Genomic DNA, 26,608 nt, shown 5'->3' with positions numbered 1-26,608 from the left:
TTATTTCCCTGTCAAGTAGGTTTAATTTGTACACATTAGAAAAAAAAGTTAAAAAAAAAAAAAGTGATTGCCTACCTACCTACCCTATTTTTTTTGGCTATGTTACCGTAACCACACCTATTTTTTTTTTTTGGCCTTACGCAAAATGTACCAGGGTGGTGCCCGATCAACTCCGTGATTTTTCATGTCTGGGTACCCCTTGACTCAAATCAAGTGAGAAATTCTCTCAACTCCGAAATGTACACGGGACATATAGCAAAGTACTGGACTACTTCCCTCTTTTAAAACTCACACACTCCTGTTCGCCAGGTAACTACCGTGAGAGTCAGCGAACGCCCGTCGTTTGCAAATCATGTGAAATATGCGTTGCAAAATCATTCACCGCTGTTGAAAAGAAAGGGATATAGCTGGCCTTGCGGAGGAGTGTATAACTATGCATTTTGTTGATAGTCATTATGAAGAAATAAATAGCATCCAAGCCGCAGAGCTTATCTAACTCGCAAAATCATACATGGTCTGACTGTCTTGAATCGATTATGAGAGGAATACAGAGCAAAAAAGGCAAAGCTGTTCACTATAGGGTACATTCAAGTACCAGCGGGTCTCAAGTGAGCTACGTATACTCAGTGTGACTTGTCCCAGAAAATGTTGTCGGTTCCATTAGAAACACGAAGCATAAAAACAACAACAACAACAACAACAAAGAACAAGAGAAAGTAACAAACAAAAAAGATTAAAAATTTCTCACAGCAAAATACCTTCATGTTTACCATGTTTACACCCGGCCCACACAAAAACAATAACAACTACAAACAACAAGATAAAGTAACAAACAAAAAAGATAAAAATCTCACAGCAAAGTATCTTCATGTTTACCAAGTTTACACGCGTATCAACCTTGTCCACCAACTTGTAGCCTACATCCGGCCCCTTCCCGCCTTGACACCTAACTCTGGCACCACCATTTTCACCCTGGCACTCACTCTGATACAACCCCATCCATCTCACTCTGAAATAACCCCATCCATCTCACTCTGATACAACCCCATCCATCTCACTCTGATGCAACCCCATCCATCTCGCTCTGATACAACCCCATCCATCTCACTCTGATGCAACCCCATCCATCTCTGATACAACCCCATCAGTCTCACTCTGATACAACCAATCCATCTCACTCTGATACAACCAATCCATCTCACTCGGATACAAACCCATCCATCTCACTCGGATACAGCCCCATCCATCTCACTCTGAAATAACCCCATCCATCTCACTCTGATACAACCCCATCCATCTAACTCTGATGCAACCCCATCCATCTCGCTCTGATACAACCCCATCCATCTCACTCTGATGCAACCCCATCCATCTCTGATACAACCCCATCAGTCTCACTCTGATACAACCAATCCATCTCACTCTGATACAACCAATCCATCTCATTCGGATACAAACCCATCCATCTCACTCTGATACAACCCCAGCCATCTCACTCTGATCAGTACAACCCCATCCATCTCACTCTGATTCCCCATCCATCTCACTCTGATACAACCCCATCCATCTCGCTCTGATACAACCCCATCCATCTCACTCTGATACAACCCCAATGGTAATTCTGTATCGGGTTTGTTGTGGAACAACAAAGATATAATTTGTCAAGGTAACCCACTCTTTTTTGCGGATTGGATTAAAAGTGGTATAATGTATGTGAGCGATGTGTGTGAGAATGGACGTTTTGCTACCTATGAAGAAGTGTGTGAAAGAACTGGCTACACTGCAAATAGATTGCTTGAGTACAATGTTGTTCGTACAGCTGTACATCTCCTTTTAAGAAATGTAGCTATAGACGATGTAAATTGTTCAGTCTGTGACATTCCGACCTTTTGTGGAAAAAAAGTGAAATCAGCAAAAGAAATTCGAAAGATTCTCGTAGGAAAAAAATACAGCCCACCCTGTTCAGAAGGATTTTGGAGAAGAAAGTCAGGATTTGAAATCGACGAAAAGAATTGGAACTTAGCAGCCACTGTCACTAGTGAAGTTCGATTACGTGTACTGCATTGGAAAATATTGCAAAACATTTATCCAACTAATATTTTATTGTGTAAAATGAAAGTGAAGGCTGATAAAAACTGTACATATTGTGAGGATGAACTTGATGTATTGGAGCATTTTTTCTTTGAATGCCCAACCGTGCTCAGGTTTTGGAAATATATTGAAGTGTACATTTTAGTAAACATTGGCGAAAGAATTAGGTTGAATGTTACAGATGTGCTTTTTGGTATTAAAAGTAACAGCAAAAATATGAAGAAGATTAATCATATTATTTTAATCGCAAAGATGTGCGTAAGCATTTTTAAAAAAACCGATTCACGATTAACACTGGACATTATTTTTGGAAATCATGTTGTTTTGAGATTTCGTTAGTCTGACGTTTTATTAATTAGAAACAAATTGTTTATTGTCTCTGATTTAAGGTAAAGCATGTAAATGAGAAATTATGTGTACAAACAGAAAACACACAGTTACCAAAAAAAAAAGAAGAAAAAAAAAAGATACAACCCCATCCATCTCACTCTGATACGACCCCATCCATCTCACTCTGATACAACCCCATCCATCTCACTCTGATTCCCCATCCATCTCACTCTGATACAACCCCATCCATCTCACTCTGATTCCCCATCCATCTCACTCTCTGGTACTGGTACTGGTTTGACATGAGACTATTACCCGCTTCAGCACAGACAGACACACAGACACAGACAGACACACAGACACAGACACAGACACAGACACAGACACACACGCACACACACACACATACACACACACACAGAGTCAATTACATGCACGCGCACACACACACACACATACACACACACACACACACACACACGCGCGCGCACGCCCGCACGCAAAACAAGAAACGTAGGTCACAATCGCTCAGTGGTCCAGACACCGTTCCATTTTGTTGTTCCTTTCCTTTAGCGAACATTCGCTCACCGATAACTTTATATTGACTAATTTTTCTTAAACTTTCAAGCGAACAAAGTGGCCGCGGGGATAGGAGCGCAGTATTCAAACACTGTCAATTCCCAAGTCGTGTGTTCGAATCCCACTCTGGTCAAAAAAATGTGCATGTATGTTTGTGTGTGTCCGGACTGGTGCCAGAGTTGGAGTGATGGCTGCAGACTTTGTGTGTGTGTGTGTGTGTGTTTGTGTGTGTGTGTGTGTGTGTTCGGACCTGTTCCAGAGACGGAGTGTTTGAATCCAGAGCCGTGCCAGTGGAACTGTTGTGGTACCATAGTCAATGCCACAGTGAGTTTGGTGGTGCGGCCAGAGAGAGTGTCGAGGTTGTCCGAGTCGAAAGAAATTATAGTGAGTTACAGATTGAGTGTGGTTCTACAGTGAGTTAGGCGGTGCCAGAGTGATAGTGCTGGTGCCCGAGTGAGTTTCAGAGTGAGTGTGACGGTGCCAGAGGGATAGTGCTGGTGCCCGAGTGACTTTCAGAGTGACTGTGGTGGTGCCATAGTGAATGTGTTGGTGCCAGAGTTAGAGTGTTGTACCAGAGTGAGAGTGGTGGTGCCACAGTGAGTCTGCTGATGTCAGAGTGAGGTTGCCAGAACGAAAGTAAATTAAGTGCCATTAGTGCTGGTGTCAGAGAGATGTTGTGTGAAAGTGAGTGTGGCCGTGGTAGAGTGCTGGGCCAGAGTGTCAGAGTGAACGAGTGTGTGGTGGTGCCAGAGTGAGTGTGGTGGTGCTAGAGTGAGGTTGTTTGTGCCAGAGTGAGAGTGCTGGTGTCAGAGTGAGGTTGTTTGTGCCAGAGCAAAAGCCAGAATGTATGCGGGAGTGTGAGTGTGGTGGTGTATTCAAAAGGGGGTTTGCTGCTATTTTAAATTCCCCCCTCCCCTTTTGATGAGACAGTGTGCTTCGATCAGTTTCAACTGTACAGTACATTTATTTCACTGTATTTTATCTCTGTTGCAATAACTTCTCTTATTTGCCTAATTATCAAACAGACAAACGTAACCTTCTGAGGGTTAAAGGCACGCTCTGTCCTGGCAAAACAGTTCTGCTTACCACCTCAGATCTGTCCAGACATTTTACGTAAGATAAAACTATGCCTCCACTTGGACAAATACCGACCATCAATGCCTTCTATGCAGAGTGGAAATTTCTTTGATGAATCAGTATTTTTAACGCTCACCTGTGGCAAAATTGTGAAATTAATTCATAAAAAAATCATCACTCTGCATAGGAAGCAGTCAGGAATGTGTGTGACGGTGTGTGTGTGTGACGGTGTGTGTGTGTGACGGTGTGTGTGTGTGTGTGTGTGTGTGTGTGTGTGACGGTGTGTGTGTGTGTGTGTGACGGTGTGTGTGTGTGACGGTGTGTGTGTGTGTGTGACGGTGTGTGTGTGTGTGTGTGACGGTGTGTGTGTGTGTGACGGTGTGTGTGTGTATGACGGTGTGTGTGTTATGTTATATGAAGTCTTATATCGCGCGCGTATCTTCAGACTTGGACTCAAGGCGCAGGGATCTATTTATGCCGTGTGTGTGTATGTGTGCGCGTGTGTGTGTGTGTTTGTGTGTGTGTGTGTGTGTGTGTGTGTGTGTGTGTGTGCGCGTGTGTGTGCGCGTGTGTGTGTGTGTGTGTGTTTGTGTGTGTGTGTGTGTGTGTGTGTGTGTGTGTGTGTGTGTGTGTGTGTGTGCGTGCGTGCGTGCACGTGTGTGCGTGTGTGTATGTGTGGGTATGTGTAAACGTGTGCGTGTGTGTGTGCGTGTATGTGTGTGTGTGTGCGTGCGTGTGTGTGTGTGTGTGTGTGTGTGTGTGTTCAAGTTAGGGAGGGGCATGGGCGGTATTTCTTAACCCATGCGAAATCCTGGCAAGATCTGAGACGCTGACCTCAAATATTTTCACAGCAAGGACTGTGCCTCTAACTCTGTCCCCATTTTCAGAGCCAGGCAGAGCTAGACACAACGCACAATGACAGATTTTGACCAGAAGAGTACCGGTCAGGGACCGGAAGGGATTACACCTGTAGAGCAGACCAGCGATAACCCCAACGTCAAACACCTGTGGCTTATTCCAGTGGATTTGAATTTTGTCAAGTCATTGGAAGGAATCATGGACCTGGTCATTGCGGTAAGTCAGTTTTGCTACATTGCTGTTGGCGCACTGGTCATTGCTGCAGGCTAAGTGGTCATTGCTATGGCCCAAGTACAAGTGGTCATTGCTATGGGCTAGGTGGTCATTGCTATAGGCTAACTGGTCATTGCTATGGGCTAAGTGGTCATTGCTATAGGGTAAGTGGTCATTGCTATAGGCTAACTGGTCATTGCTATGGGCTAAGTGGTCATTGCTACATGCTAACTGGTCATTGCTATTAATTTTGAAATAAGGCCTTATTTGTTGGAAATAAGGGCTTATTTCCAGAAATAAGGCCTTATTTCCTTAAGGCTTTATTTTTTGGATTTTTGACCCTTAGTTGTGCCAAGGATATTAGTGGTCATTGCTATAGGCTAACTGGTCATTGCTATGGGCTAAGTGGTCATTGCTACAGGCTAAATAGTCATTGCTGTAGGCTAACTGGTCATTAAGGAGGTTTAGAAACTGCGTCCCTATCAGCTACGTCACCTACCAGGACACCTATCTCACATGCGGGTCGCGCTGCGTGTGGTGATTAGGTACGTATTCACGTAGCAAACCCTTCCATACGTCAGCGCAACGTATGTCAGATTTTTATCAAGTCCAACCATCCGAGAAGGGTGTAAGGATGCTCAATATTTTCTGGAATCTTTCCTTCACCCTTCAGTCCATATTAATTCATAATTCTGGTTTGTATACATCGTAGTCGCCGATGTGTCAAGAGCATGACCCCACGAACGACAAGGCGCTGAGACTTACGTCGCGTATCCTTCTGTGGGCCTATTGAGTGTGCTCGCCTCGATTCACTTCGAAAAGCTGACACAGAAAGCAAAATACCGCTCGTTCAAATCAAATGTATTTTGTAGTTAAATCTGTTCAGTGGAATGAATTCAATCCCTACGGTAGAAAAATAATGGAAAAGCTCCCCTAAAATGGATTTTAGTGCAAATGTGTCGGTGTCTCGATAATACGTGAACACTGTGACCTTCTTTTTGACAACTTCTGAGCGTCAGATACCACGTTACGTGCATACTACACCCCTATCACTGCGGAGTATTCCCACTGTCGATCGCTGTGCGTGCTTCTGATACGGGCGTGATCACGTATAAAACAGTTTTTATACATGAAGGCAACGTATCTCATATTACTTTAAAATCTAAATATGAACCATTCAAATAAAGTATGAGACCTCCTCTTATCGCATTTTCCTATATCCTGGCGCATTAACCACATTCTTTAGTTGTGTGGTTGCTTGACTAAAATTAAATAAATCGGGTGACCCGTTCCAACGGCTCTGCGATATCACAGCAAACCATGAAGCACGCAAGGACGACCCAAGCTAAATATTTAGAAATGTCATCTCGACCAAAATACTCCCAGGAAGCGTATGTTCAAATAGACTGAAAACTGATTCAGCATAACAGTAACCTTTTCCCAGGAACAGATCAAGTCTGCTTCAGTGGTAACCCAATGCACACGTGTATCATCAGGGGCGGATCTGGGGGGGGGGGGGGTGCAATGGGTGCAATTGCACCCCCCCCCCCCAGCGGGACCACACAAAAAAAAAAAAAGAAGAAAAATGTATCACCTGAAAATAGCACTTTACACGCTCAGATTGCACCAGATTGCACAATTTTGCTTCCTTTTTAAAAAAAAATTCCGGGGGGCATGCCCCCGGACCCCCCTAGCATGCTCGGCGCTCTCGCGCCATCGGTTCGGCGCTTCGCGCCATCGGTTCGGCGCTTCGCGCCTTCGCTGATAAGATACAAAACAAAACAAAAAAGAACTTTGCACCCCCCCCCTTTCAAAACCCAGATCCGCCCCTGATCATGTGTGTGTGGTGGGTGGGGGGTGGGGGGTGTTGTTTAGTTTTGGTTAGTAAAACTGCCTAGCAAGAATGCTTTGTTTCATAAAGACTTTGTAAACGACCATAAAGTAATGTTCCGTCCAATTCATTTGAATTGAAGGCTAGGTTTGGGTACACACATAAAGGCATGCGCGTATGCATGCACGCACACACGCACACCCACAAACACACACACACACAGACAGACAGACAGACAGACAGACAGACAGACAGACACACACACACACATACACACACACATACACACACATACACACACACACACACTCGCACACACATGGCGTCGCCCATTTACACTGACAGACAGACAGACAGACAAGCAGACAGACATACAAACACACACACATACAAACACACACACATATACACATTCGCACATGCACATGACAGTCAGAAACACAACGATGCCCACTTACACACTAACACACACCCTTATAAGCGGGGGGTGAAAGCGTGGTGGCCAGTGACCCAGAACGAACACAAACCAACGCTCGAAGTTCGATTGCCCTACTTTTCTTTTCTGTTTCCTTTAAAAAAAAAAATCATTGACTTTACCTGCTGGTTAACACTCGGTATGATCTGGGTCAGTGGAACATAACTTCCACGTGCAGCACACAGCGACACCGACACAATGACAGCAGCAGTTTCAACACTGGGTATTGTTGCAGACTTTAGCGCGCTGTCCACGATTTTTTAAAGCACCAGTTTTGGAGTTTTGCCCTACTTTGATAGGTGACACGGTATCTAACGAGCAGTTTTTACAACTTTCCTCTGCGTGACTTATCTCGATAGGGATAGGTGAGGTCCCGCGGGGTACGTAACGCAATATCTAAACCTCCCTATTGTTATGGGCTAACTGGTCATTGCTATTGGCTAAGCGGTCATTGTTATGGGCTAAGTGGTCATTGCTTTAGGCTAACTGGTCACTGCCATACGACAACTGGTCATTGCTATGGGCTGATTGGTCATTGCTATGGGCTAACTGGTCATTGCTATGGGCTATGTGGTCATTGTTATGGGCTAGGTGGTCATTGCTATAGGCTTAATGGTCATTGCTAGCAGCAACAGCCATGCAAGGGGATGCTCCGCTGACTGATTTGTCTTACAGTATTTTGTTTTTCTTACAGATGTTGTCACTGATAGCATGGATCTGCATTGCACCAGCCATACCTGTGTATTGCATCGATGCGTACGGGGGCGGCTACTCCTTCTTTGAATTCTGTGCCGGCTCCACGTTTCTCACCATGACCCTGTGGTATATCATGTTCGTCGTCATGATCAACCAGCGGCTAAAGATTGTTCCATGGCGTCTTGGGGTACGCTGACATGCAGCAGTGGCCTAGTTGCGCAGCCTGACTGTAGTTGAATAAAGTGATGAGAGGGAGAGAGTGCGACTTAGAGAGTGACTGAGAGAGCGAAAGAGAGAGAGAGAGAGAGAGAAAGAGAGAGAGAGAGAGAGAAAGAGAGAGAGAGAGAGAGTAAGTATGTGAGTGTGTGTGTGTGTGTGTGTGCGCGTGTGTGTTTATGAGTGTGTGTGTGTGTGTGTGTGTGCGTGTGTATGAGTGTGTGTGCATGTGTGTGTGTGTGATTCAGTGTTTGTATGTGCGTGTGTGTAAATGTGTGTGCATGTGTGTGTGTATGTGTGTGTGTTTGTATGTGTGTGTGTGTTTATGAGTGTGTGTGTGTGCGTGCGTGTGTTTATGAGTGTGTGTGTGTGCGTATGTGTGAGTGTGTGTGTGTGTCAGTGTTTGTATGTGCGTGTGTGCATGTGTGTGTGTGTGTGTGTGTGTGTGTGTGTGCCTGTTCCCATCAACAGAAAGATGACTTTTTCCAGGGGAGGATCATGATGTCGGTGTTAAGCAGCTCAGTCAGGATCTTGGGATGTGCACACACATTCGAGAAGACTATAACTTTAAACAAAATGAAACGACAAATCATGAGTGAAAAGACCCCAAACATTATCATTAATATTATTATTATAATAATAATAACTATTGTAATTCAATCAAGTTTGCGTTTTAATGAAACAGATCCTGTGATTGGTCAGAATGCCCCAACTCATTAAAAATTACAGGTGACTCGCTAAAAAATCCATTAACAACCTGCTGGCGAGGCGCATTGATACAACCTCAACTAGTCTCGGTTAGCTTTGAGGGTCATTTTACAAGTAGGAAATATGAAGTACCAACGAAATACCGAGACCATAAGGTATGCGAAGTGATGACGTCGAATACGTGACGTAAGTTGATGCATGAATTCTTTCGGACAACGTCAGTCAATTCCAAAGATCGCTTTTGTGATGAAAAGAATTTGTTTTGAGTTTGCTGTCCAGAAACCCGTCAAAAAAGATGGGAAAATGTATGTGAAAGAAAACAAAACAGGAGGAGAGTGATACGATAGGAATACAGAGACATATTTCTTGGGACTTGACCCTTGCAGGTAGGTGGACTGAAAGTAGTGTGTGAACAGAACAGAACCAATTCTGTCTGTTTACCATCGCATGAAAGCATGAAAGACATCGTCGTCAGATTGAATTACAATAACATAAACACGCTTCCATTTGAAACTTCTCGGTCTTCATCGTGGATTGACGCCCTCCCAAAATCTAATTGAAGCCCTCCGTCGCTTCGCTCCGTCGGGCTTCAATTACCTTTGGTCGGGCGTCAATCCCGATGAAGACCTCGAAGTTTCAAATGGAAGCATGTTAATGTGTAATTATTACTATTATCATTATTATTATTACTATTATCATTATTATTGTCTAAAACAGCAACTGATCATCCTGGGGGGTTTCGGAGCGCTGTACGTCATTGCTGCTATCGTAGTTGCTGCGCGTACTTGTCACCAAGGGTCCCTGGCGGCTGCTTCGGTGAGATCGTTTTCCTTTCTTCTTCGCTTTCTTTAGGACTTTGGGAGAATTCCGTGAGAGAGAGAGTGTGTTTGTGTGTGTGTGCGCGTATGTGTGTGTGAGTGAAATAGAGAGAGAGTCATGCCATCAATGAATCAATCAATATGAGGCTTATATCGCGCGTATTCCGTGGGTACAGTTCTAAGCGCAGGGATTAAATTTTTTTAATGCAATTTATATCGCGCACATATTCAAGGCGCAGGGATTTATTTATGCCGTGTGAGATGGAATTCTTTTTTTACACAATACATCACGCATTCACATCGGCCAGCAGATCGCAGCCGCATTTCGGCGCATATCCTACTTTTCACGGCCTATTATTCCAAGTCACACGGGTATTTTGGTGGACATTTTTATCTATGCCTATACAATTTTGCCAGGAAAGACCCTTTTGTCAATCGTGGGATCTTTAACGTGCACACCCCAATGTAGTGTACAACGAAGGGACCTCGGTTTTTCGTCTCATCCGAAAGACTATCGCGTCCTGTGATTGTTTGAATCGTTGTTAGCAACAGCACCAATATCTTCTGACCACAGACAATCCCAGACTCGTTGACACACTCACGCAACTGAGGCTTATGGGCAGAATATACCTGCGTAGTTTCAGCGGCACAGACGACGCACTGCCTATTATTTATGTCGCGATAGGGATTATGACGAGTACTTGGCCTGTTTTCCTTTCATGCAAGGTGTAGCGGACTGGGATAAGCTGCAGTGCGTCGTCGGTCCTGCTGAAGTTACATATATGTGAGCGGAGCCCCTTACGTTTCTGCTTACTTTTTTTCAGGCCTTCGGCTTTCTCACAACGATCGCGATGGCGGGCCACTTCTACTATTCGTTCAGACTGTGGAGGGAGACAGAGGTACCGGCCGCGAGGGCCGCCACAGACACCACAACACAAGGCGACACAAGCGGCGTTGCCACAGTCACAGATCGTTACTAGCACTGAACTTCTTCATAACGCATTGGAGGCCTGTATACCGGGTAGGACATGTATACGAACGCTCAACTGACGTAAAAACTAACTATATCATTGTGCCGCATTCTTGAGTGACGCGTCAGTTTCATCAGTTACTTACAGCTGACAAGCCTGTTGGAATCCCAGTTCGTTTAAGGTAAGCAAAAAAAAAAAATTGTCTGTTTAGGGTAACATGACCAAAAAAAGTAGGGTCGGTAGGTAGGTATTTTTTTTGTTTTTTGTTTTTTTTTTGTTGTTGTGTAAATGCTATGTTGGCTGAACATTCACTTCTTATATTTGATGAATACATGTTTCAAAACTAACGTATAAATAAAACAGAGAGAAAGGGAGAGAAAGAAACGCCAAATGTCTTTTTTTTAGCATTTTTACCTCTTTTTTTTCTTTTTTTTTGAAATCAAAAAAAAGTTTTTGGGTCGGCGCCAAATCGATAGGGTCGGTCGGGTTACCCTAAACAGACAATTTTTTTTTTGGCCTAAGCAAACCCCAAGGACTTCGCGCAAAATTGCGTTTTGTGTGTGTTCGCGCTACACACTTGAATACAAACCGATTTGAACCAAACTTGCTCGGTACATACCTTAATTATTAAAGAATGCAGGGTGCAAACTTCAGTAAGTTATCGGCAGAAACAATTTCATAATATCAGATTTTTATGACCGAGTGTTGGGACGCCAACGTCAATGGTCGGAGTAGTGTAACGTTACACACATGTGATCAAAACTATTCATCCGATTGTCCATCCTGAACTCAGGTCAAAATGAGTTCGGCTCATTCTCTCCCTGACAGGATGCCTTGAGTTTCTTGTCTGGCAAGGAAACCGATTTTTTTTTTACATATTTAGAGCTTTTTGTAATGTATTATTGATATAAGCAGATTTGCGATCGTCGATAATGATTTTTCATGGTGTTTTGTAATTTTTAAATTACAAAGGAATTGATATGTAAGACAGTTTCAAGCGAGCTATTTTTCGCGGCTGTATTTACTGTGCAAACAACTCTTAATATGGCAAAAGTGTCACGTGATAATCAACCGTTTGGTTTCGGCACTCACTGGAGCAGACGATTTTTTCTGTAACCAGTTGACAGTGATGAAACCATATATTACGGTCTCCTTCCGGCAGCAGTCCCAAAATTTCGACTTATTTTGACCTTAGAACGATGTCTTTATCATAACTGTGAAGAACAGAACGGAGATCACTGTCGAAGTCGGCCAATCTGCAATCATTTTTGTCTCGCAAACACTGATCTCAAATTTAGATCACTGCTCGCGAAAACCATATGGGAGATAACTCTGTATTTTTGTTTTGATAGATTCGCGTAGCGTCCGGTCAGGGAGAGAATGAGCCGAACTCATTTTGACCTGAGTTCAAATTTGGGTGGAGTGTCCAAAAATGACTCTTCTGGGTTTTGTTCCTCCAGATTCCTCTACACCAAAGATCCACTGTCTGACTGTTTCCTGTGCAATGTTTACATCCGTTGCTGAATTCATGCGGCAGATTAATAGAATTGTCGGTTGCAAAAGAATTCAGTACAAAAAGAAAAATTCCCACTTTGCATAGATGTGTCCAAGTGGAAGCTACAGCCTGCCTTTAGAGAACGTACAAGCCCTAAATGCGCAGCTCCAGTTTGTGCCAGATTATGTAGATTCTGACTTCTCAGGCTCTGACGTTTGTGAAACGTTTCTATTTAGGATCCTTCTCAACCGAGTAATAAAAAGTCATATGTCAGCACACACAAAAAGAAAACAAGTAAGCTTTCCTTTTTGTGTGTTTCCTTCAAATAAATAGGTACAGTGTAGATTTATTGTTATAAAACAGAGCCGCCTCCTAGACCAGGCAACGTTTCTCAGTAATTAACCGGTCTTATTCCCATTGTTTTCTTTTACATTTTTGAGAATCATAAGAATTTATTTTTCGTTGCGGAGTTGCTTGTATTGTTTTTTCTCTCTTTTTCTTCTGTCTATTTTTCTTTGTATTACGTGTTTGCATAAGTATTCTCAAAGATTTGAATAATCAGAGAGAGGTGATAGTTTACATTGTACCATGTACATCAGAGCATGCTGCACTTCTTATTTGTGTAACCGAGTGCCGTAACACTACGATCACCTCGGGAGGCGAAGTGAAATCAAGCAGGATTGAAAATGTTAGGGCTAATTTCTTATGGCAATCCGAATGGTGCAAAAGTCCCTTTTAGCTCTTGATGTCTAAATAACACATTATTTAGCTAAATAACGCGTTATTTAGCTAAACAATGCTTTATTTAGCTATATCATGCATTATTTAGCTAAATAATGCATTGTTTAAATTAAACAATGCATTATTTACAGATACAGAAAAAAGAGAGCCCAGAGCACTAAATAATGCATTGTTTAGCATAAATAAGAGATTGTGTTTGTAAATAACTCATTATTTATAAATAATTACGCGTTTTCTCTAAACAATATATTATATGTAAATAAAGTGTTATTTAAATAAATAAAATATTATTTAGATAAATAAAATATTATTTATCTAAATAAAATATTATTTAGATAAATAAAATATTATATGTAAATAAAATATTATTTATCTAAATAAAATATTATTTATCTAAATAAAATATTATTTAGATAAATAATTTATTATTTAGATAAATAATGTTTTATTTAGATAAATAATTTATTATTTACTGTTTTTGCCTTGAAATAGTATTATTACACTAAATAATGCTTTATATAGCTATATAATAGGTTTCCGCTATATAATTCATGATTTGGTAAATAATACATTATATACCGTAAATAAAATATTATATACCGTAAACAATTCATTGTTTAGCGCATCGCGAAGCCGTTTTTTCTCTTGTTGTTTTTTTCCACGTGTTTCCGTGGATCCACGAGAGCTCTGTTGATTCTCAAACTGACCAATCAGACAACTAGCATCTGTACACTAATTAAAGTCCCATTGTTGAGTGTGACGAAAACTCGTGGTGACGATTTTAAAACATGTTGGGTCACGCATGGTCCAATCTTACATGGTCCAATCTTACATGGTCCAACCTTACATGGTCCAACCTTACATGGTCCAATCTTACATGGTCCAATCTTACATGGTCCAACCTTACATGGTTCAACCTCACATGGTCCAATCTTGCATGGTCCAATCTTACATGGTCCAACCTTGCATGGTCCAACCTTGCATGGTCCAACCTTGCATGGTCCAATCTTACATGGTCCAATCTTACATGGTCCAACCTTACATGGTCCAACCTTACATGGTCCAACCTTACATGGTCCAACCTTACATGGTCCAATCTTACATGGTCCAATCTTGCATGGTCCAATCTTACATGGTCCAACCTTGCATGGTCCAACCTTGCATGGTCCAATCTTACATGGTCCAACCTTACATGGTCCAATCTTACATGGTCCAACCTTACATGGTCCAACCTTACATGGTCCAATCTTACATGGTCCAACCTTACATGGTCCAATCTTACATGGTCCAACCTTACATGGTCCAACCTTACATGGTCCAACCTTACATGGTCCAACCTTACATGGTCCAATCTTGCATGGTCCAATCTTGCATGGTCCAACCTTACATGGTCCAACCTTACATGGTCCAACCTTACATGGTCCAATCTTACATGGTCCAATCTTACATGGTCCAACCTTACATGGTTCAACCTTACATGGTCCAATCTTACATGGTCCAATCTTGCATGGTCCAATCTTACATAGTCCAACCTTGCATGGTCCAATCTTACATGGTCCAACCTTACATGGTCCAACCTTACATGGTCCAATCTTACATGGTCCAACCTTACATGGTCCAACCTTACATGGTCCAATCTTACATGGTCCAATCTTGCATGGTCCAATCTTACATGGTCCAACCTTGCATGGTCCAACCTTACATGGTCCAACCTTACATGGTCCAACCTTACATGGTCCAATCTTACATGGTCCAACCTTACATGGTCCAATCTTACATGGTCCAATCTTACATGGTCCAACCTTACATGGTCCAACCTTACATGGTTCAACCTTACATGGTCCAATCTTACATGGTCCAATCTTGCATGGTCCAATCTTACATGGTCCAACCTTGCATGGTCCAACCTTGCATGGTCCAATCTTACATGGTCCAACCTTACATGGTCCAACCTTGCATGGTCCAATCTTACATGGTCCAACCTTACATGGTCCAATCTTGCATGGTCCAACCTTACATGGTCCAATCTTACATGGTCCAACCTTACATGGTCCAATCTTACATGGTCCATATATATTATTGGACCATGTAAGATTGGACCATGCAAGGTTGGACCATGTAAGGTTGGACCATGTAAGATTGGACCATGTAAGGTTGGACCATGTAAGGTTGGACCATGTAAGATTGGACCATGCAAGGTTGGACCATGCAAGATTGGACCATGCAAGATTGGACCATGTAAGATTGGACCATGTAAGGTTGGACCATGTAAGGTTGGACCATGTAAGATTGGACCATGTAAGGTTGGACCATGTAAGGTTGGACCATGTAAGGTTGGACCATGTAAGATTGGACCATGCAAGGTTGGACCATGCAAGGTTGGACCATGTAAGATTGGACCATGCAAGATTGGACCATGTAAGGTTGAACCATGTAAGGTTGGACCATGTAAGATTGGACCATGTAAGATTGGACCATGTAAGGTTGGACCATGTAAGGTTGGACCATGTAAGATTGGACCATGTAAGGTTGGACCATGTAAGGTTGGACCATGTAAGGTTGGACCATGCAAGGTTGGACCATGTAAGATTGGACCATGCAAGATTGGACCATGTAAGATTGGACCATGTAAGGTTGGACCATGTAAGGTTGGACCATGTAAGATTGGACCATGTAAGGTTGGACCATGTAAGGTTGGACCATGTAAGGTTGGACCATGTAAGATTGGACCATGCAAGGTTGGACCATGCAAGGTTGGACCATGTAAGATTGGACCATGTAAGATTGGACCATGTAAGGTTGGACCATGTAAGGTTGGACCATGTAAGATTGGACCATGTAAGATTGGACCATGCAAGGTTGGACCATGCAAGGTTGGACCATGTAAGATTGGACCATGCAAGATTGGACCATGCAAGATTGGACCATGCAAGGTTGGACCATGTAAGGTTGGACCATGTAAGGTTGGACCATGTAAGATTGGACCATGCAAGGTTGGACCATGCAAGATTGGACCATGCAAGATTGGACCATGTAAGGTTGGACCATGTAAGGTTGGACCATGTAAGGTTGGACCATGTAAGATTGGACCATGTAAGGTTGGACCATGTAAGGTTGGACCATGTAAGATTGGACCATGCAAGGTTGGACCATGCAAGGTTGGACCATGTAAGATTGGACCATGCAAGATTGGACCATGTAAGATTGGACCATGTAAGGTTGAACCATGTAAGGTTGGACCATGTAAGGTTGGACAATGTAAGATTGGACCATGTAAGGTTGGACCATGTAAGGTTGGACCATGTAAGATTGGACCATGTAAGATTGGACCATGTAAGGTTGGACTATGCAAGATTGGACCATGTAAGGTTGGACCATGTAAGGTTGGACCATGTAAGGTTGGACCATGTAAGGTTGGACCATGTAAGGTTGGACCATGTAAGATTGGACCATGTAAGGTTGGACCATGTAAGGTTGGACCATGTAAGGTTGGACCATGTAAGATTGGACCATGCAAGGTTGGACCATGCAAGGTTGGACCATGTAAGATTGGACCATGCAAGATTGGACCATGTAAGATTGGACCATGTAAGGTTGAACCATGTAAGGTTGGACCATGTAAGATTGGACCATGTAAGGTTGGACCATGTAAGGTTGGACCATGTAAGGTTGGACCATGTAAGGTTGGACCATGTAAGGTTGGACCATGTAAGGTTGGACCATGCGTGACCCAACATGTTTTAAAATCGTCACCACGAGTTTTCGTCACACTCAACAATGGGACTTTAATTAGTGTACAGATGCTAGTTGTCTGATTGGTCAGTTTGAGAATCAACAGAGCTCTCGTGGATCCACGGAAACACGTGGAAAAAAACAACAAGAGAAAAAACGGCTTCGCGATGCGCTAAACAATGAATTGTTTACGGTATATAATATTTTATTTACGGTATATAATGTATTATTTACCAAATCATGAATTATATAGCGGAAACCTATTATATAGCTATATAAAGCATTATTTAGTGTAATAATACTATTTCAAGGCAAAAACAGTAAATAATAAATTATTTATCTAAATAATAAATTATTTATCTAAATAATAAATTATTTATCTAAATAATAAATTATTTATCTAAATAATATTTTATTTAGATAAATAATATTTTATTTAGATAAATAATATTTTATTTACATATAATATTTTATTTATCTAAATAATATTTTATTTAGATAAATAATATTTTATTTATCTAAATAATATTTTATTTATTTAAATAACACTTTATTTACATATAATATATTGTTTAGAGAAAACGCGTAATTATTTATAAATAATGAGTTATTTACAAACACAATCTCTTATTTATGCTAAACAATGCATTATTTAGTGCTCTGGGCTCTCTTTTTTCTGTATCTGTAAATAATGCATTGTTTAATTTAAACAATGCATTATTTAGCTAAATAATGCATGATATAGCTAAATAAAGCATTGTTTAGCTAAATAACGCGTTATTTAGCTAAATAATGTGTTATTTAGACATCAAGAGCTAAAAGGGACTTTTGCACCATTCGGATTGCCATAATTTCTTAGCCCTATAAAAACTGTTATGCAAACCCGAAGGTTTCCATGACCATACAGACAATCGGAAACCACCAGACCCCATCACAAACAGAATTCCACAATCCACCGGTGTTGACTTAAAGGCCAACAACTCGGGTGCAGAGTCTGCCGTGAAAGGAGCGGTAGCCTCCCCTGTCACATTTCAATAATGTATTTCCCCAGGCTTGCATTCCGCCCTTCTGGCCCAGACTACATGCTTAACTGTTCAAAGATGCTTTTACGTAATGTCAGTGCATGTTCAAAGTCACAAGGCCAGAATCGGCGGCCATTGCAAACACACTCTCACGAAAATTATCCTTTTTGAATGAGGAACATATTCCGGCATTTCTAGTTCTCTTTTTGTCAAAGTTATGGTGGTTGTGATGTGGCACTAGTTTTGTTTTTCTTCCAAAATGCCCTGGCTCCTACTTCTTGTTGTAAAGCAAACACAAGTTTCTGTGTACAACCAGATTTTAATGCATCACATAGTCTTGACAAATTTAGGCATTTGATTTGTGCTATGAAAATGTCTGTATTTTTTTGTTTTATTGCATATTTTGTATTTGATTTTGCTTGCTTGTGACGTCCATTTAAATCCCGGACTTCGGGACATAAGGCGTTCTGAAGAATTAGTTGTCGTACACATGAATGTGAAAAGTTTAAGACATTAATTGGATATTTCGGAATGTGAAATGATATTGTTACCCTGTCTGAGACTTGGATGTCAGAAGCAGTCAGTGACAATGAGATGTGTATTTAATATTTTCATTAACCAGTACAGAAAGATCGACAAAAATTAATGATTCCCGCGGTGGGGTTGCAGTCTATGTTAAGAATAATTTAATTTGCAAATACAGTAGAATCCGCTTGATAAGGCCATGTTTAATAAAGCCACCCGCTTGTTGAGGCCAATTTCTGACTGCACGTATTTTTCCTTATGTTTTATGCTTATGCTTTTATTAAATCCACCCGCTTAATATAGCCACTTTTGTCCTGCACCAAGGTGACCTTATTAAACGGAGTCTACTGTATAGACCTGATTGAGATGTTAAAGATTTAGAAGCAGTTTGGATTAAAACGAAATTGAATCAGTAGACAATTCCTGTTGGTTTCTTTTACAGACCTCCAAATTCAACCGTAGATTATTGGAAGTCGGTCGATCAGTCGATTAGAATGGTTGGTAACTTACCACACAAATATTTTGGTTTTGGTGATTTTTAATTCTGATTGCGGTAATAATCCCTCACCACACTTATAAGATATTGTTTCCTTGAATAATTTACATGGATTGGTTTGATTCGATTCCCTTCCAGAATAACCGAAATGTCCAAAACTTGCATCGATCTAACCCCAACCCTAACCCAAAGTATAGACATTGTTGACGAGGTCTTAAATTGGTCTTGCCCCCTGTTTGTAGTGATCACTCAGTTCAATTAATGAAGTTAAAAATCACGTCTCCAAAGAGAATCGATTTAAACGTGTTATTTTTGATTATAATAAATTAAATGTTGATGATTTAATGATTGAATTACAGAATGTTAATTGGATTGAGATCGTGAGTCAAGATTGTATTGACGAGGCAGCACAGACGTTTTCATAAAACTTATCCCCGAGTACGCTAGTACAAGGGTCCAGCAGACTTTAATTGTCTGTCTGTGTGTGTGTCTCGACTTAACAGCTTATTGCTGTGAAACTACTGGGCGCAGTTCGTTCAAAAGTTGATACACTAACTTGATAATAGGTCCGATTGATCGTATTAAAACTTCATAATGTTACCTGGGACCTAAATGCGAAATAAACCACAAAAAAAACGACTTGGCGGTGGGATGAATTCGCGGTGCAACAGCCAGCCAGGCAGTCTGATAGAACGGTGCAAGGTCTCGGCAAACCAAGACTATCACGCCGTGGATGGTGGCACGCCTAGTTTTGTCCACCGCAGGAACAACACCCAATTCGTTCCCCCGCACGCGGAAGCAAAATTGTTATCTCGCAAAGGAATTGCCCTGTGAAGGTACGTTGTGGCAAATCACATTAAATAACATATTCTTACTACAACTCACATAAATAGCATTAACTTCAGTTTGATGCGTAAGACATTGAAGTACTAACCCTGGAAACAGGGGGAGGTAACCCCCAAATCAAAACAAAACCTTGACAACAAGGCCCTGGTAGTTACCTCCCCTCACCGGTAGCCCGCGCATGCGCGGCACATAACACCGGCAAACTCATTCCCTTCTTCAACACCGTGCTGTACAGACGTGTTGGTACTTGCTGGGCTTTTCAGCCTTGGGTCTCCTGTGAGGACGCCCTTTTGACCCTGGTTCATCTTGCTAGCTGTTGGTGAGATCTTTCTGGTTTACAACGTTTGTTTATGGTAACTGTTCACTTGTGAAAATGTCTTTCTCCGTTTCTCGGAGTTTGTTTGGTTTTCACTTGGGCGGGAGAGAGCTGTTGCTCTCTCAGACATGTTTTGTCTCTCCCGCTGAGCAGTTATTTTGTTGTTCAAGCCTAGTCTAGTGACTTATCTGTAACGTTTTCTTGTTATAGCTTGTGCCGCCATTTGCATTTGTTGGTAAATGGCGTCGTACTTTGTGCTCCGTCTTACGGAGTCGTTCTGTTTACACGGATTTTACTGTAGTGCTGCCAGGCGGGTGACTTTCGTTTTTCCGCCTAGCAGTTATTTTGTTGTTCAAGCTTAGTCTAGTGACTTATCTGTAACGTTTTCTTGTTATAGCTTGTGCCGCCATTTGCATTTGTTGGTAAATGGCTTTGTACTTCGTGCTCCGTCTTACGGAGTTGTACTTTTAACACGGCGACTTTTACTGTAGTGCTGCCAGACAGGCGACTTTCGTTTCCCTGCTGAGCAGTGTGTTCTTTCGTTAAGCTTAAGTCTAGTGACTTACTCCTTACAGGCTTGGTGAGCTTGCGCCGCCTTTGTTCGTGTTATGTTAAAGCTTGTTCTCCGTTCTCGGAGTTGTAGTTTCAACATGGCGGTCTTTAGCGTTAGCTCTGTCGGGCAGGGTACTTTGTTACCTGCTGAGCAGTTTGTTCTGTTGTGTAAGCTTAGGTCTTATGACTTATCTTTTACAGATTATTTTGTCTTTACCTGTGCCGACCTTTGTGTGTTGGTATTCTGTTTTTTACTACATGTCTCCGTCTTGACGGAGTTCTAGTCGTCAACATGGCGGACTTGCGTTGTGACGTGCCGCCATTTGCATTATTTTTTCTGCCGGTTGTTGAACTTTTGGCTCCGTTTTCTGGAGTTTTTTGTTGCTTCAACCTAGTGTAGGCAGTGCCCGGTGTTACGGGTGCATGCCGCCATTTGCATTTTAGTATTTTGTAATTATTTTTGCGAAATTTTCGATCCGGTGAGCAAGGAGTCGTTGCGTGTTTCGATTGATCCTCCTGCTAGCTTGCCCGTTTTGTCGCCGCAGGAGAAAGAGACCCAGGCGGTCTCGCGCGATGAATTGTTTGCTCTTTTTTTCTACTTTCAAGGATCAAATGAGGGAGATGCTGGCAACTGACAGGGGTGTGTCTTCCTCCACCATTCCAGCTTTGCCTCCAGGGGTTGGCAACGCTTCCTCTTTGTCGAGGATTGTTCTTTCCGCTACGATTACGTCGGCGGACGTTGCTGTTCCTCAGCTTTCGGCTTCGGCCGATCAGGTACGTGTTCGTGGAAGTTCGGGGTGTTCGGCGCAAATGCGTGCTGCTCATCTCGACGGTTATTCCACCCTTGACGCTGGGGCCGGTACGTCCGGTCCCTCGTACTCGGGTTCAACTGCTTCGGCAAAGGGATTTCCGGCCACAGGATTTCTTCCGAGAGATCGTGGCACTTTCATTTTGTTACCATCGACTTCCGGTTCACAGCCTACGGGGGTTCCGGTCGTTGGTGGTAACGGCAATCCGTTTCCTGCCTACGCTTCCGCTGAGGCGGTTGCGGACGGTGGGGGACAGGTTGGGTCAGCTTCCGGGTAAAGCACAGGTGTGTTCCGGTCGCCTTCCCTTCCGGATTGCCAGCTACCGCTGGTTCCGGTCCGCCGGTTCCGGGGTAGACTTTTGGAAGTTCGGGGCACTCAGCACACGAGCGTGTTGTTTGTCTCGACGGTTATTCCACCCTTGACGCTGGGGCTGGTACGTCCGGTCCCTCGTACTCGGGTTCAACTGCTTCGGCAAAGGGATTTCCGGCCACAGGGTTTCTTTCGGGAGATCGTGGCACTTTCAAATCGTTACCATCGACTTCCGGTTCACAGCCTACGGGGGTTCCGGTCGTTGGTGGTAACGGCAATCCGTTTCCTGCTTACGCTTCCGCTCAGGCGGTTGCGTACGGTGGGGGACAGGATGGGTCAGCTTCCGGGCGAAGCACAGGTGTGTTTCCGGTCGCCTTCCCTTCCGGATTGCCAGCTACCTCTGGTTCCGGGCAATGGTAGCAGCTCGGCTTTGCCGGTCCTCCTTGGTGTGGTTACACAGGGTTCCGGTACGGCGAGTTCATCAGTTCCGTTGCGGGGCAATGATGTTTCCGGTCATGATCGGGCTTCATCGGACATCTTTGTTGATGATGTGGATGTTGTCGAGGATTGTGATGACTCTTCCGAGGCGGAACACAACTTTCGAGTTGAGAGGAGGTTCTTGCGCGCGCTGTATGCCGCCGCTGAGGTTACCTCTCGATACTTTGCAGAAGGGGTGACAACTTCGTCTTCTCGTTTAGCGGCACCACCTTTCGCATTTGGCGATTTCCAGGGTGACAATGAGACTAGCGTTCACTTCCGGTTTCGGGAGTCGCCCTCTGTAGCCTATGAGATGGCTAAGGTGTTGAGTTCCGGTGCTGTTAGCATCTTTCCTCTGTTCACTGCTCATGGGGATGCGTCGGAGTCTGTTCAGCCATGGCTGGCTTCTCCGAGCAATTGTTCTCGCACGTCGTCTTTCATGCTTCGTAACCAAAGCTGAACGGGAAGCCCAATCATTCTTTTGTTCCTTTTGCACTTCCGAGTTCCCCGCTTCAGGTCACTCCTGCGTTGGGGGACAATCATTTACGGCTTCGGCCAATGATGGTTCTGGGAACAAGGACTCTTTGCCAAGTAGGCTTCCAATGTCAACCCTTTGGGTTTCAGGTTGTTGGTGGTTTTGGTATCCCGTCTCTCACTTCTGTTTTCGGAGTGAAGGACTGTACGCATTAGCATCAGCCCACACTGTCAAGGTGTTGCGGGTGTTTTGTACTAGGGATTTTGCCTTTTTCTGGTTCGTTTTTTTTGACGTTCCAGGTAATTGTAGCACTTTGTTCTTGCCTGTCCGCAACTTCTGATGTCAACCCTTTGGGGTCCAGGTTGTTGGGAGCAGTGATGCCGTGTATCTTACTTCCTGTTCTGCTGCGGCTGTTTAGGATGGTAAGGTTTTGTACGTGATGGCATCTATGATTACTGTTTGCGTAGGTCCCCGCGTCTGACTTTTAGTCTCTCAGCGGATCAGACGCGTTCTGGGTTTTCGGCCATATTCAGGGTGTTTCTTGATTGGCGGCGAAATTTATTCCGGATTTTTCTTAAGGATGCTCCTTAGTTCACGACAGCTGTCGGTTTTTGAGCGTTCATCGTTGTTGTTCGGACTTTCTTGTGACTTCCTCTGTTTTGACAAGAAGCGTCTGAAGTCAGTTTGGGGGCAACATGACGGCCGGTTTCGGCGACTTTGTCTTACCTACGGGTAGCGACGGTCCAGTTCATAGTCATAGTCATTCATTGGTGCTTTCTGCCACGACCCACGAAGTTATGAGTGCTTGTCTTTGCTAGACTTGGACTCTTAACGCAGGAAGTTTTACTGCGTCATTCGCTCGGTCTTGATTGGGTAGTTGCTCAAGCAGGTCATGCACCAGCAGAGCCTACTTTTGGCTAACCGTTTGGATCATGTTGGGTTCACAGCTTGGTTCATTAGAGGGTGAGTGTTCTGGTAGTTTGGGTACTTCAGGAACACGTTTGCTCGTTCTTGAGATTTTTCTCACCGATGAGGGCTTGATATCTTTTTCTCAGGTATCACTTGTTTTCGGTAGGAGATCGGTCACGAACTGACGTCATCTCCTAGGCCTGGCGGGCTTCACACCCTCCCAGGGTGTAACATAGCGACATTATGTTTTAACGGTCGCTACAGGGTTTGTCCTATTCAGTTCTGTGTTGACAAACTTAGGCTCTGATCGTTCCACGTTCGGCACTACAGCTAGCTCCCACTGTATGCTTGCTTCCTTTCTTGTCGATTAAATTTCATAGCTTATTGCTAGTGAGTATTGAGTTAGACTTTTGCCTCTTTCGATTAAAGTCGCTTTGGTTTTGATGAGCAATCTCGGTTCATCTCTTGATGAGAGGTTGCATTCTCGCCGACCTGCAAATTGTTGCCTTTGTTTTCGGCTTTAAGTCATTTGACTCTTTTGTGGGAGAGTCTAGCAAGGCCAGATGTTTTCCGACATTTGTCTTGCTCTATCCTTTGAACAAGGGGCAAGTTATTGTCTCTGGTTCATTGCGAACATTTAGCGTTTCCTCTTGGACTATGGTGCTGTGGTTTACTCAAGCCTTAATCTTTTAGTGCTTCACTCCGTGGAGGGTGTTTCACTTGTGGTCGTTTGGAACTTCTTGTTCTCTTCGAGGGGAGACGCAAAGGTTCGTTTTTTATTACTCGCTCGCCTCGGAGGACATCTGTTTGTCTTCCGAACTTGCACGGCTCTCTTTTGAGTTAAGAGCTGTCTTTCTGGTCTAGCCGTTTGTAAGAGATTGTTCTCTCTTTTCGTCAGTCACGACCAAGACAGCGTATTTTAGGCCTTTTCACTTAGCTTAGGTCTCAACAGGCTTTACGTGAAAGGGGTTATTTATCTAGGTTGATTTTTTCTGGTGGTTTCTTTGCCATCATTAACTTTCTATGAGTGCAAATAAAAGGGGGGGGGGGCAGTCAGCCCTTCCTCCAGCACCTGCATTAGTGCAAGTTCTAGATTCTGGGCATAGGCTTTAGCATTCTCCAGTTCAGGAGGATGTTAAGACTTTCCACGAACTGTTGTTATCGTAGGAAGTCTATGTTTCGTTATTCTGGAGGAACGTCGTCAGGTCTTGACAAGACTTTTCTCTTTCTACGCCCTGCGTGGTAAGGGCCCTGCGTCCAAGCTTTTGTCTTTTGAAAATTAATTCCAACTTGGGATTTCTTTTTGTTTTTAAGCTCTTTTTTAAGAGCCATAGATTTGGAGACATGCTAGCCTTTCTTTATAGGAAGGCTCTCAGACTCCTTTTTGTCAGTGTTCACTTCCCCTTAAGGGTGTAGCGTTTTACATACTTCTGGGTCTCGCTCAAGGTTTTGAGTATTTGACTTACTTGTCTTGCATGGCTCCTTTTGGTTCTTGCGTTTCAACGGATAGAACCAAATTATTGCTAGGCAGCCCTGACTAGATGGGCTTTTACACTCATTAACAGGCTTATGAGTGCGGCAGTCAAATGGGGGGGGGGGGGGGAGCTTTCTTTCTTCCTCTGGGTTGTCTAGAATTCATGGGGCCTGAGCTTGGACCCTTTATCCGGTGGTTCTGTTGCCAGACAATTCTCGTATGGCACCTCAGTGGTGTTTGGACGTCATGTTTAGACGTCTTTCTTTACTACTTTTGTGCGTGTTTTAGTACCCACTGCAATGGTAGTAGTTGCTTACCAATTATGGTTGAAGCAGGCTGGTTTCTTATCATGTTAAGTGAGATTCCCGCCACCTTATGTAGCAATCTGCTATTTATGTGAGTTGTAGTAAGAATATGTTATTTAATCGAAAATTTCTTACTAAATTTTCATTTAATTAATATACTTACCAACTCACATAGTTAATGCCCTCCCATCCTACCCCGCAATCGTTTTTTTGTTAATGGTTGAAGGTGGTGTTTCATTGGGAATGAGTTTGCCGGTGTTATGTGCCGCGCATGCGCGGGCTACCGGTGAGGGGAGGTAACTACCAGGGCCTTGTTGTCAAGGTTTTGTTTTGATTTGGGGGTTACCTCCCCCTGTTTCCAGGGTTAGTACTTCAATGTCTTACGCATCAAACTGAAGTTAATGCTATTTATGTGAGTTGGTAAGTATATTAATTAAATGAAAATTTAGTAAGAAATTTTCGATTATTAAGTATAGATATTCTAAAGCAGAATTGCCTAGGCTATATGTATAATATGTAATTTATGTCTTGTTGTGTACTCGTGAACAGTGGCGTTCGATTTTCTGCCGAAGTCCGTGAAAATTATACAGAGAGGTCTCAATTTCGTACAAATTAACCTAGAACTACCATTTAAAGCACTATTTTAATACTCACAGTTTAATCTTCGATACCTTGCAGCCTTGTATGCGCGTTTTTGGGCACCAGCATCGTGGATAAGCTGCTCTAATCTAGCGTTATTTTGTGGTACTCGATTCTCAGTGGGTAAGGTCCCCCGCAGACACCAGATAAACCCCGCATTTTTGACCAAGCTGCGGGGGATCTTACCCCGTCAAATTTTATTGTTGATCTTTGAACCGATCGTGAGTCTAAACTAAGGTAAGCTTAAACTTAAAAATGAAGAGCAGTATCCACAAGTAGTTTGACTTTGACCAGCAAAAAGATATAAGCCCTTCTGTTGACCGTGCTTTGTGTTATTTCATCATTTTTAATGTGGGAGACAGTATTTCTGACTTGTCTTGATGACATTTCTTCTCTTATGTAGTACACGAGAGTGTAAATGGTAAGACAACTAGCTGATCCAATGCAAAATAAAGTACCGAACAGTATGATATAAACTTCAATACAAGAAAGTCTGGTTATCTACTATTTTAAGGCATTAATTTGGAGACACCTACCATGTTGTTCGTCTTGCGGGGGAACGAATTGGGTGTTCCTGCGGTGGAAAAAACTAGGCGTGCCACCATCCACGGCGTGACTATGCC

At 43.0% G+C, this 26,608-nt stretch overlaps 1 protein-coding gene across 3 annotated transcripts in view; it reads left to right on the top strand.

Annotated features, from left to right (window-relative positions):
• LOC138973033 (MARVEL domain-containing protein 1-like) overlaps nucleotides 1-13,058 on the top strand; it is a 14,582-nt gene extending 1,524 nt beyond the window's left edge. The window contains exons 2-6 of one of the 3 annotated variants that reach the window (XM_070345701.1): nucleotides 3,260-3,324; nucleotides 4,965-5,151; nucleotides 8,149-8,337; nucleotides 9,792-9,890; nucleotides 10,717-13,058. In XM_070345701.1, the coding sequence (XP_070201802.1) occupies nucleotides 4,993-5,151; nucleotides 8,149-8,337; nucleotides 9,792-9,890; nucleotides 10,717-10,872 (603 nt within the window). In that variant the 5' untranslated portion in view covers nucleotides 3,260-3,324; nucleotides 4,965-4,992 and the 3' untranslated portion in view covers nucleotides 10,873-13,058. Of the gene's footprint in view, nucleotides 1-3,259; nucleotides 3,385-4,964; nucleotides 5,152-8,148; nucleotides 8,338-9,791; nucleotides 9,891-10,716 lie in introns of all 3 variants that reach the window. The other 2 variants (XM_070345684.1, XM_070345692.1) reach the window with 2 other exon arrangements.
• The last annotated feature ends 13,550 nt before the right edge of the window (nucleotides 13,059-26,608 follow it).

The sequence above is a fragment of the Littorina saxatilis genome, linkage group LG1 (assembly GCF_037325665.1).
Source record: "Littorina saxatilis isolate snail1 linkage group LG1, US_GU_Lsax_2.0, whole genome shotgun sequence".
Classification (NCBI taxonomy): Eukaryota; Metazoa; Mollusca; class Gastropoda; order Littorinimorpha; family Littorinidae; genus Littorina; species Littorina saxatilis.
This window is presented reverse-complemented; position numbering and strand designations above follow the sequence as displayed.